The 13,179-nt window shown below is 41.5% G+C and overlaps 2 protein-coding genes across 10 annotated transcripts in view; one reads left to right on the forward strand and one right to left on the reverse strand.

Annotated features, from left to right (window-relative positions):
- ARNT (aryl hydrocarbon receptor nuclear translocator) overlaps window positions 1–13,166 on the reverse strand; it is a 62,906-nt gene extending 49,740 nt beyond the window's left edge. For 4 of the 8 annotated variants that reach the window (XM_036342465.1, XM_036342461.1, XM_036342460.1 and 1 more), the window contains exon 1: window positions 12,988–13,165. In XM_036342465.1, the coding sequence (XP_036198358.1) occupies window positions 12,988–13,012 (25 nt within the window). In that variant the 5' untranslated portion in view covers window positions 13,013–13,165. Of the gene's footprint in view, window positions 1–12,987 lie in introns of all 8 variants that reach the window. The other 4 variants (XM_036342464.1, XM_036342463.1, XM_036342470.1 and 1 more) reach the window with 3 other exon arrangements.
- GABPB2 (GA binding protein transcription factor subunit beta 2) overlaps window positions 1–13,179 on the forward strand; it is a 244,521-nt gene that overhangs the window by 80,369 nt on the left and 150,973 nt on the right. The gene's annotated exons all lie outside the window — the stretch shown is intronic.

A 13,179-nucleotide genomic window follows, 5' to 3' on the forward strand; every position in this document is an offset into this window, starting at 1 on the left:
ATATATCCCAGACACAGGGCTGAAAAAGTCAGCAACCTGGTGACACGAAGGGGTACAGACTACAAATAGCTGCCCCAAAAGCCTGCTCTTTCGAGACACAGGACCAGGAAATGGGCAGTTTACCAAGACAGAAAGTTCTTAGATAACAATCTCTTCCCCAGCCAAACACCAGAGGAAAATCGGGACCTCAGTTGCACCCTGCCAGCAAACATCCTGAGTAGGGAGGCAAAACATCCATCCTTGTGAGGCTGTAACAGAGGCCTGAAATGGTGTCAGAGGACAAGTAGGGTCTTGGAACTTTGGAAATGAAAACCTGTCCCATATAGTGTCAGTGGAGATGATGTGAGGAGATGTAACTTCCATCCCCATCCAGCAGTAACAAGAAGCCTCCACTTCAGGTGTCAACAAGGTTTAGTAGGGAACCTGGAATTCTATTTCCACCTCACAATAACAAGGCAGCACTTCTCATCACCCAGCCCCAATGTGGTGCTAGTGAAAGCCAGCTAAAACAGGTTTAAATAAGATCCATTATCAAATAACATTAACACAAAAATATCCACTTATTAATTTTTTATAAAAATATATATCTAGGCTTCATATTTTTAAAAATTATTTATCATACCAAGAACCAAGATGATCTCAAATTGAATGAAAAATAACAAGCAATAGATGCCAACAATAATATGACACAGATGTTAGCAGTATCAGACAAAGATTTTAAAAGCAGCCATGACTAAAACGCTTCAACAAGCACTAACACAGTGCTTGTTGAAATAAAATAGACTGGGAGTGAAGGGGAATAAACAGAAAAACAAATTAACAGGGTCTCAGGGATCTATGTAACTATAACAAAAGACATATTTTGTCATTATAGAGCCCTGGAAAGAAAATAGAAAAAGGTAAGGCTGAAAAATAACATCTGAAGCTTCCTAAATTTGGCAAGAGATGTAACCTACAGATTCAAGAAGTTGAGTAAACCTCTAAAGGATAAACCTAAAGAAATCCATTCCAATACACATTATAAGTAAATTTCTAAAACCAAAAGACAAAGAAAACTTTTTAAGTAGCTAGAGAAAGATGACACCTTAGTTATAGAGGAAAAACAATTCAAATATAAAACAATTCATATCTTTCATCAAAAATGGGAAAGCTAGCCGAAACCGGTTTGGCTCAGTGGATAGAGCATCGGCCTGCGGACTGAAAGGTCCCAGGTTCGATTCCGGTCAAGGGCATGTACCTGGGTTGCGGGCACATCCCCAGTGGGGGGAGTGCAAGAGGCAGCTGATTGATGATGTTTCTCTCTCATCGATGTTTCTAACTCTCTATCTCTCTCCCTTCCTCTCTGTGGAAAATCAATAAAATATATTAAAAAAAAAAATAGGAAAGCTAAAAGAAAAATACAACATTATTTTAGGTTCTGAAAAAAAAGAACTGCCAACCTAGAATTCTATACCCAGTGAAAACATCATTTAGAATGAAAGGAAAACCCACATTCTCTGATGATGGAAAACTAAGAAAAATTTGTCATCAGACCTACCCTAAAAAAGAATGGCTAAACAAAATTCTCTAAACAGAAAGGAAATTACAAAAGAAGGAATTTTGGAACATTAAAAAAAGAACACATTATGCAAAAATATAGATAAAACCAATAAACTCCTTTTGAGTTTTCTAATTATGTTTGATAGTTCAAACAAAAACTACAATGCTGTTTCTAAATGTATACAGGAAAAATACTTAATACAATGAAATTATAAATGGAGAGGGTAGCAGAGAACCAAGATGGCGGCATAGGTTAACGCCGGAGTTTGCTGCTTTGAACAACTACTTCAAAAGTGAAACCAAAAAACGGAAGGGACATCACCCAGAACCACAGGAATGCTGGCTGAGTGGAAGTCCTACAACTAGGAGGAAAGAGAAACGCATACGGACACTCAGAGGAGGCACAGTGCTGAAGTCAAATTCTGAGGTGCGGAGTGCGCGGAGCGGGCTGGCGGCGGAGGGCGCGGTTGGCGTTTTCAATCGGGAGGGAGTCGAAGACTCTGAGCTCCAGATCCGGGCGAGTCTTTAGGGACCCAGACTCAAACGGGAGAAGCGGGACTGTCTGGCTTCGGTCAGAGCGAGTGCAGCTTTCTCTCTGAGCTTTGCAGCGGATGCTGGGACTCAGAGAGGCAGAGCCCCTGGGGATGGGACTGAGAGCCGCCATAACTGCTCTCTCCGGCCCACCCTGTTCATCCTGTGCGACCCGCCCCGCCCAAGCCCTGCACAGAGGCATTTGCCGGATAGCCTCAGGCAAACGCCAGATTAGCACCTCCCTAGAGGACAGAAGTTCTCTCACTGCTGACACAGCTGATTCTCATAGCCACTTGGCCTGGAGGTCAAACCCTCCCTGGAATTAGCTACAACAATCAAGATTTAACTATAAGACTGCGAACAAAGACCACTAGGGGGTGCACCAAGGAAGCATAACAAAATGCGGAGACAAAGAAACAGGACAAAATTGTCAATGGAAGATATAGAGTTCAGAACCACACTTTTAAGGTCTCTCAAGAACTGTTTAGAAGCCGCCGATAAACTCAATGAGATCTACAAGAAAACTAATGAGACCCTCGATCTTATATTGGGGAACCAACTAGAAATTAAGCATACACGGACTGAAATAACGAATATTATACAGACTCCCGACAGCAGACCAGAGGAGCGCAAGAATCAAGTCAATGATTTGAAATGCGAGGAAGCAAAAAACACCCAACCGGAAAAGCAAAATGAAAAAAGAATCCAAAAATGCGAGGATAGTGTAAGGAGCCTCTGGGACAGCTTCAAGCGTACCAACATCAGAATTATAGGGGTGCCAGAAGATGAGAGAGAGCAAGATATTGAAAACCTATTTGAAGAAATAATGACAGAAAACTTCCCCCACCTGGTGAAAGAAATGGACTTACAGGTCCAAGAAGCGCGGAGAACCCCAAACAAAAGGAATCCAAAGAGGACCACACCAAGACACATCATCATTAAAATGCCAAGAGCAAAAGATAAAGAGAGAATCTTAAAAACAGCAAGAGAAAGAAACTCAGTTACCTACAAGGGAATACCCATACGACTGTCAGCTGATTTCTCAACAGAAACTTTGCAGGCCAGAAGGGAGTGGCAAGAAATATTCAAAGTGATGAATACCAAGAACCTACAACCAAGATTACTTTATCCAGCAAAGCTATCATTCAGAATTGAAGGTCAGATAAAGAGCTTCACAGATAAGGAAAAGCTAAAGGAGTTCATCACCACCAAACCAGGATTATATGAAATGCTGAAAGGTGTCCTTTAAGAAAAGGAAGAGGAAGAAAAAGGTAAAGATACAAATTATGAACAACAAATATGCATCTATCAACAAGTGAATCTAAGAATCAAGTGAATAAATAATCTGATGAACAGAATGAACTGGTGATTATAATAGAATCAGGGACATAGAAAGGGAATGGACTGACTATTCTTGGGGGGGAAAGGGGTGAGGGGGATGCGGGAAGAGACTGGACAAAAATCGTGCACCTATGGATGAGGACAGTGGGTGGGGAGTGAGGGCGGAGGGTGGGGCGGGAACTGGGAGGAGGGGAGTTATGGGGGGAAAAAAGAGGAACAAATGTAATAATCTGAACAATAAAGATTTAATTTAAAAAAATAAATAAATAAAATAAATGGAGAGGGTAAAGGAATGTAAAGAAAGGTAAGATTTCAACACTTTACTCAAACTGGTAAAATAATGAAGCCACCAATAGACTGAACAAGTTATGTTTATATAATGCAATAGGTACTACAACAATTATAAGAAAAAAAATACAAGGAGATACACTAACAAACATAGACTCAAAATAGAATTCTAAAAAAAATATTCAAATAATTTACATGAAGGCAAAAAAAAGAAAATAAAGAAACAAAGACAGAAACAAAGACCAAACCAAAACATAAAATGGCAGACTTAAGCTCAAACATAGCAGTAATTTTATTAAATGTTAATGGCCTAAATAATGTTATTAAATGTATATGGTCTAAATGCCAATCTACAATAGAGAGATAGGCAGAGCAAATTAAAAAACACAATCCAACTATATGCTGTCTACAAGAAATTTGTTTCAAATATAACAGTAGAGGCAGGTTGAAAGTAAAAGAATGGAAAAAGATAATATCATGTAAACATTAATCAAAGGAAAGCAAGAGTGGCTATATTAATAATAATCAGATAAAGCAAACTCTAGAGCAAATAAAATTGCCAGAGACAAAGCAGGACATCTATCTACACTAATAAAAGAGAAACATGGTAATTGGCGTACGACCGCTACCCTTTTCATTGGCTAATCAGACAGATATGCAAATTAACTGTCATCCAAGACGGCGGCCGGCAGCCAGGCAGCTTGAAACTAACATGAGGCTTGCTTGCCTCAGTGACAGAGGACTCCAACGTTCCCCGCCTACCACTGCAGGCCTCTGAGCCTGCAGTTTAAAACTATGTAACAAATACCACCGGACTTCAGCCAGCAGATTCGCAACATTGTAAGCCAAGGCCAGAAACCTACTTTCAGCAGCGGAGGCCTAAGAGCTGGAGCCAAGCCTCAAAGCTAAAGCTGGCCCAGAATAAAAAAGAAAAAAAGAAAAAAAGGAGCAGTTGGGAGCTTCAGTCACCCACAGCCTGAAAACAGCCCTCCGCCCCTCATCCAGACTGGCCAGGCACCCCAGTGGGGACCCCTACCCTGAATGGTGTGTGACCAGCTGCAAACAGCCATCATCCCCTCACCCAGGCTGGCCAGGCACCCCAGTGGGGACCCCCACCCTGATCCAGGACACCCTTCAGGGTAAACCAGCCGGCCCCACCCATGCACCAGGCCTCTACCCTATATAGTAAAAGGGTAATATGCCTCCCAGCACCGGGATCAGCGGAGCCATGAGGCCTCCCGGCACCGGAATCAGCGTGGCAGGGGGCAGCGCCCAAACCCCCTGATCACCCTGCGGCTCTGTGTGTGACAGGGGGTGGGGCCCCAACCCCCCCCCTGCCCCCCACGGGCCCTGCTCTGTGACGGGGTAGAGCCATAACCTCCCCATCGGCCCTGCTCTGTGTGTGACAGGGGGCGGGGCCACAACCTCCCTATCCACCCTGCTCTGTTCGTGACAGGGGAAGGCGCCCCAACCCCCTGATCAGCCCTGCTCTGTGCCTGATAGGGGGGAGCTCTCCACCCCCCACCCCACGGGCCCTGCTCTGTGTGTGACGGGGTAGAGCCATAACCTCCCCATTGGCCCTGCCCTGAGTGTGAGAGTGGCGGCGCCCCAACCCCCTGATCGCCCCTGCTCTGTGGGTGATAGAGGGCGGTGCCCCAACCCCCTGATGGGCCCTGCTCTGTGTGTGATGGGGGCAGTGCCCCAACCCCGATTGGCCCTGCTCTGTGCGTGACAGGGTACAGAGCCCCAACCCCCCAATCGGCCCTACCCTGATCGTGACTGAGGGTGGCATCACAACCTCCCAATCTCCCTGCTCTGTGCATGACAGGGGGCGGCGCCCCAACTCCCGAATCGGCCCTGCTCTGAGCCCGACCAAGGGCTGCACCTAGGGATTGGGCCTGCCCTCTGCCACCCGGGAGCAGGCCTAAGCCAGCAGGTCGTTATCTCCCAAGGGTTCCCAGACTGCTAGAGGGCACAGGCCGGGCTGAGGGACCCCCCCTCCCCCCCCCAGTGCACAAATTTTTGTGCACCGGGCCTCTAGTTATATAATAAAGATTCAATCCACCAAGAAGACAACTGGTGTATACACACCAACCAAAAGAGCTGAAAAATATGTTATATAAAAACTGACAGGACAGAAGGGAGAAAATAATTATAGTTGGAGACTTCAACTATGCCTCTTAGTAGTTGAGCATCGATTCATGGACCAAAAGGTCAAGACTGGTTTGATTCCCAGTCAGGGCACGTGCCCGGGTTTTGGGCTTTATTCCCAAGAGGGGGCTTGCAGGAGGCAGCCATCAGTGTTTCTCATCGATGTTTCTATCTCTCTCTCTCCTCTCTTCCTCTCCTTTCCTTTCTCTCTAAAAATCAATAAAAACATATTTTTAAAAAATTGATGGAATTAGAGAGACAAATCAGCAAAGATATAGATCTCAACAACATTAACATTAGGTAATTAATATTTATAGAAATACTCCACTCAACAACACATACACATTCTTTTCAAGTGGCAAGATAGACCACATTTTAAGCCATTAGACAAACAACAAATTTAAAAGATCTGAAATCATAGATTATAGTTCTCCAACTACAATGGAATCACACTAAATATCAGTAACAAAAAAATAAAAGGAAAGTCTCCATACACACGGACACTAAACACACTTCTAAACAATAAATGAATCAAAGAGGAAGTTTCAAAGGAAATAAAAATACACTGAACTAAAATGAAAATACAAGTTAGCAAAATTTGTGGCACACAGCAAAAGCTGTACTCAGAGGAAATTTTATAGCACTAAAATGCATATATTGGAAAAGAGGAAAAGTCAAATCAACCATCTAAGTTTCTACCTCAAGAATCTAGAAAAAGAACAACACAAATGCAAAGCAAGCATAAGGAAGGAAATAATAAAGAACATAAGTCACCCTAGCCAGTTTGGCTTAGTGGACTGAAGGGTTCCGACTTCAATTCCAGTCAAGGGCACGTACCTCAGTTGCAGGCTCAATCCCCAGCCCCAGTGGGGGAGTGTGAAGGATTTAACCAATTGATGTGTCTCTCTCATACTGATGTTTCTGTCTCTCCCCCTCCCTTCCACTCTCTCTAAAAATCAATGGAAATAATATCCTCAGGTCAGGATTAACAAACAAACAAAAAACATCTTCTATGAAGACATCAGGCCTTCTTTAGACAAGTAATTCCTACAGAATTGTAAGCTAATTGATCATAGCTCCTGACACTATCATAAATGTTTCGATGAATAGCCTCGTGTATGCACAGACGCCAGTAGTATTCCCATACAAACAAATTTCTGAATGACTAAAGGAGCTCATTACCCTCCAAGAAGGTTATACCAATTAAGAGCCTCATCAGTAACAAATTATCCATACCTCCACTAGCACTGGGTTTTGGCAATCCTTCAAATTTTTACTAATTTATAAGTTTACTTTTCTATTTCATCCTGTAAGTTTTAAATAGCCAGTATAAATAACTTTCCTAAGAAAAAGCAAAATGTTCCCATTAAAAAAAATAAAGTTCCTACTTTTAGTAATAGGTTTACATAGGACCTAATAGTTAGAAGAATTTAGAGAAAGAAAAGATGGCTCTGGCATGGTTTAAATTAAGGTCTGGCATAGTCCCTAATGCAGAGAAGGTCCTCAATAGGAAGGAAAACCCAAAAGAAATAGGCAGGCAGGAGCCAGTCAGGAAGTTTTAAAAGGTAGGTCAAGCAGGGCCTCAAAAAAGTAAAGGAGACAGTCCACATAGACAAAAAGACATGCAGAGCAAATAGCTTTGAAGAGCTATAGGGAAAACAGACCTACAAAGAGCCTAGAGTCTATATTTGGGAGAAAAAAATAAGATGTCAAATGCTACCCAACTGTGAGAAGGCTTTGAATGCCATGATAAAATCTTAGATCTGACTCAACAACTGAAAGATATAATACACCATTAAGTCAGAGTGATAAGAAAATATAATTTAAAAGATTAATCTGATAAATTTAAAGTTTGAAGTAACAGAAGTAGAAAGATGAATTCGACTAATAAAAAATGAGGTGATAAAGGCCTAAATTAGTATGATAGCAGAATGAAAAGGTAAAGGAACCTCTAAAATTGTAAAACTATGCAACTTAATAAGAATAGTGGATTAAATGTATACATCTACTTTTACTTTCTCCCACCCAACCCCCCAAATATATACATACATATGAGAAAAACAATTTTATACAATGTAAAACCACATGGATAGAAATGTGGGAGGGAGAAAGGAACAATAAATTTTTGGAAACTGGAAACAACTTCCTTGGTAGACCCACAAGAACTCACTCCTAAGCCAGCAAGGAAAAAAGCAGAAAACAAAACCTAATTTGCATGGTGAAATCCCCCAAAGTCTGGGAACTGGTGACTAATGGGAGTACGGGATGAGGGAGTGGGGGTGTGGGGGTGTGCAGGATGAATAAAAGCCAAAATTAAAAGGATTGGTTCAACTTCTGTTTAAGCAGCAGGTAGATTCACAGATCCTCTCCCTCCCTGGTTCCTTCTAGAAAAACTGCCCCTCCTTCACCCTGTCAAAAGACTGATTTATTCTCTGGAGAATGTAAACCAGAGGTCCTCCAGTCTGGAGAACACTGAGCAAAGATGAAAGTGAGGGTCAAACTGGAAACTGGGAAACTAACTGCAACGTATGTAAAATGAGTGCTGCTTTTCTCCGAAGGTCCGGCCTCTTTCCTGTACTCCGTTTCTTCTTTCCTGGTTGACTCTCTCCTACTGGAGAAGCACATCCTCTAGTCATTAGAGTCTAGTGAGTTCCTAAAAGAGTGTAAGGGAGACCTTGGATGTATGTATGAAAATACCTTTCTTCTATTTCACTACTTGATAGTTTGCCTAGATAGGGAATTCTAAGTTGGATATTATTTTGTCTCAGAATTTTGAAGCCATTGCTTCACTGTCTTCTACTTCCTGTGTGATCACTGAGAAACAAGACCAAGATGATTCCTGAACCTTTTGAACGGATCGATTTTTTTTTCCCCCCTCTCTGGAGCTTATAGGATGCTCTTTGCATCTGATGCTGCAATTTCATGATAATATGCCTTGATGTGATTTGTTTTCATTCACTGGTCTGGCTCCTTCAGTTTGAAAACTGGAGTCTTACTTCAGGGACATTTATTTAAACAAAAAATTTGGTTAAAAGATATAAAAATGGTTGTCACTGGGAAGGAACTGAGAGAAGGGAGTAGAAGACTGCTGTTTTTGCAACAATCATGTAGAACAGTTGTTAAATATATGCATGGATAATTATGATTAAAATAATATTAAACATATAGATGTTTTAACATTTAAATATGGCTATTTTAAATATTACATGCAAAATATTTTATGCAAAAAAGATGTGATAACTAGATAAATAAAAGAATACAAAACTGTGATCATCATGAAAGATAAAGTTAAGAAGGGAAATAGATATGAGGTAACATTGGTGAGCACAAAAAAAGAGTATGTTAAAGATTATTCAACTAAAGATGTCTTTTAAATAAGAAAGCTTAGTTCAAATTTTACTAGTTTTGAAATTAAATACCCACAAGACGTCATGGCCTAAGTAAAATAATTTTAAAAAGGATTTGTTTCGAGTTTTGCAATTTAGTTTTTGAAGATCAACTGCTGTGGAAATTCCTATTGTTATTGCATTATAAGATAGTGATCCAAAGCAGAAAACCACAAAAAAATTTCACAAAACAACCATAAGACAACATATTAGTTTCATCCGTTGGGCTGATAGAAGGGTAGGTTTGGAATTTGAAAAACTAAGCTGAGAGACCACTATTTCAAAACAACAATAAAACTAGAGTCGCAAGAAAGCAGAAGTATTTACTTCTTAATTTCTAAGAAAATGGAGAAGATTCAGGTTGATGCCACAAATCTAATAGTATAAAAAGAATGCAGATTAAGGTTCTTTTTCAAAAATGTTAATTATATTTCAATTAGTAAATTAGTAATTTTTCAAAAGTGTTTTGTAATAGAATATAATAAGAGTATCTTGGCATCTTAATTTTACACTGCATAAACTGTTAATTGATGCTTTTAAAACTGTAATTTATGTAGGCAAAAATTATGTGAAAAGGACATTTTTTCCTAAATGTCAGCCTTACAAACCCTAACAGTATTCTTTCCTTTGCCTTCTACCACATTCTCCATCCATAATAAATGGTACTAATGGTAGCACAAAAAAAGAACTCTACTAAAGAGAATACCAGAATTAAGGGAGGAAAAACCTATACTCCTACAAACTCATTCACATCTTTGGTTTGAATACTGAATTGTAAATCAAATGCCTACTCTCTTCCCTACCAGCACCTTAGTCAATCACACATGCAATTTTAAAAGTGTTCCTAAAAATTGTTAGTATTCTATTGACAAGAAAAATACAGCCTAAGACTTCATGGGCCATACCCACCCACTCCTATTTGCCAATGGAAGTAAAATTAGTAAAAAATAAAAGAATATAAAGAATTATCAATTCATGTAGAAAAAAAGCCATCATAATATTAGAACTATCACTTCACCATAACTCTTTTTTAAAATATATTTTTATTGATTTCAGAGAAGAGATAGAAACATCAATGATGGGAGAGAATCATTGATTGGCTGCCTCCGCACACCCCCACAGGGGATCGAGCCCACAACCTGGGCATGTGCCTTTGGAATCAAACCCGGGACCCTTCAGTCCACAGGCTGATGCTCTATCCACTAAGCCAAACCATAGGGCCAGCATAATTCTTATTAGAGAGTAGAGTATAAACCGTTTCTTACTATTTCTCTTGATCCAGCATCATGTTAAGACAGTGAAGATGCAAAGAAACCAGGTCCCCTGCAAGATACTGAAGGGCCACCAAAGAGTCCCTAAATCAGTGATGGCGAACCTATGACATGTGTCACCTCTGACACGCAAACTCATTTTTTTGGTTGATTTTTCTTTGTTAAATGGCATTTAAATATATAAAATAAATATCAAAAATATGTCTTTGTTTTACTATGGTTGCAAATATCAAAAAATTTCTACATGTGACACGGCACCAGAGTTAAGTTAGGGTTTTTCAAAATGCTGACACGCAGAGCTCAAAAGGTTCGCCGTCACTGCCCTAAATCATACTCCAAGTACAATTAAAATGATCAAGCATTATTATTAATGCTAAGAATTAACTTAAATGAAGCTTAGAGAGAACAGTTAATACAAAAGCCCTTTGCAGACATATGTAAAGACAGAACATAAACTGTAGGGAAATAACCACCAGCAAAAAAAGTAGAAAAAAATCAAAGAAATAGGTATGATGTCGCTAGTCCCTAAAATGGCTCTAAGAAAAGATTTGACCATGCGACAAAGAATTCTGACCTGAAAACTATTTTTTTTTTTCACCGAGCACAGTACATTTCCACCTTGTGTCCCTCCTTTCATGGTCCTCATTTCCCAAAAAGCAACAGGCTACTAAAAGTCCACAATGCATCTATGATCTTTCTTTTGATATAAAGTAGCAAAAGAAATGAAGGAAAAAAATACATTTTCTAATTTAATTATAATGTGCTGAACATGAGATCAATAACTTGGAAGAGTTTGAAGAATTTTTCAGCATCAAAAAATAAACCTAAGAATTGTAGAAGTGGACTGTCAATCAACAAAATCAACTGTTTCATTAGCAAGGATTCAACACATGTACAATATTTTTTGCTTACAGATTTAAGCTGATATTAATCAGCTAATGAAAATGTGGTCAAGTGATTGTCATTCCGGTTACGGTTAAAAAAAACCACACACACACATACAACAAAATAAAGCAACCCCACCCACACTACTGGGGGGGGAAATAATTTCGGACATATGCACTGAACTTGTTTACCCAGGCAACGTCTTGATAACAGAAATGCTTTGCAACTTGGCTAGGATTATATAAGTATTTTGCAATGTGTTATCGATTTAAAATCTTGTTTCTTTACTCCCCAGATAGGAATTAGGTTATTTTACTATAAGGCTATAATAATAGCATCTTTCCGATTTGATTACATCACTAAGCACTTCCTACAATGGAATTTTATCTTCTTTTCCTCTACAAGAAAAAAAAACTTAAAAGATTTAAAAATATGATATTGACATGTGACAAAATAACTGCTTTAAGCAGTTCTATTCCCAGAAATGTGGTAGGCAAGAGTAAATTTCACAGTGATTCAACTATTATAGCAAAACCTGGATATTGCAAAATAATACTGACTTTGCAGGCACGAAAGAAACCCGATTTAAACTGCAGCGTGGAAACAGCACTGAATCCCTTCCACGCTGTATTTTCAAGAAATTCATCCCCACCTCTTAAGTCTATTAGAGGTAGGGATTTCATTTTGCAAGAAAATGGCCCAGGTAAACTAGGATCCCTAAAATGAAACACTTCCTATGGGTAAGTAACTGTAATATCGTGGAAAGAGGCCTGGGACTAGGAATTTGAAGACCTGCTCTGTCTAGACCTGATGCACCCCACCTCGCTCCATCTCTTTTTCCAATGTCCAAGCTCCCCCTTTGGAAGAGATGTTCACTGAGCAATGGCTCGGAACGGAACTTTCCCGTTAAAGTGGGAAACGCTGCGACCCGCACCTAACAGCATTTAAACGGGGGTTGTTGAATGCTTGCTGTTCAGGGCTGCCCTGAACCTCAAACCATTTATTTCACAAACCTCCGCCCCAGCAGCTGAAGACACTACGAGGCACCTCTAAGACGTAAACGCGAGTTTCCAAGGATAGCCCGTGGCGCGGTGGGGTGGGTGGGGTGGGGTGCGGTGGGGGGCAGGGTACAGTCTACAGAAACCGTGCGAACATACCCAAATATTCTTAACTTCAAATTTCAAGCTAAACGTTAGAAAGCACCACCTCAGATGAACAGCAACGTGGTCCAGCGTTCATGAGTCTAAACTACTTTTAAACCGAGCCCCTCTACCCAGCTATTTGGCGTCCAGCAGCTCCCGTGGGCAGAGGGTTGAAGGCGGACCCTACCGAACACCAACCCCAACAGAACTCGGGGTACGGGACCCCCCAACCCCCGCCCGCTGCCTCCCTCTCCACCTCGAGTCTCCGCCAAGTCCCCAGGGTCGGGCCCCTCCCCCAGGTCAATCCCATCCCCCCCAGGGCCCTCTCCCGGCCCACCACGCGTCCCCGTGCCCTCAGCTCCCACGACGGCCCCTCAGCCCAGGGTCCACCTTAGTTGCCAACCCCGTCAGCCCCTCCTCCCCTCGAGGAGCCCCAGTCCTCCGTCTCCTCACCGGGATTAGCAGTTGTAGCCGCCATAGCCGTAGGTGCCACCGCCGTCCCGCCACCCCCCCGGTGGGAGGAGCCACTGCCACCGAGCGGGGCGGGAGGGGGGGAGCAGGAGGGAAGAGCCACTCCCCGACGCGGCAGCCTACGGCCGCCACCGCTACCGCGGAACCCAAGATGGCGGCCACAACAACCCCCAC

Source organism: Myotis myotis, unplaced genomic scaffold (genome assembly GCF_014108235.1).
Source record: "Myotis myotis isolate mMyoMyo1 unplaced genomic scaffold, mMyoMyo1.p scaffold_m19_p_18, whole genome shotgun sequence".
NCBI classification, from domain to species: Eukaryota; Metazoa; Chordata; class Mammalia; order Chiroptera; family Vespertilionidae; genus Myotis; species Myotis myotis.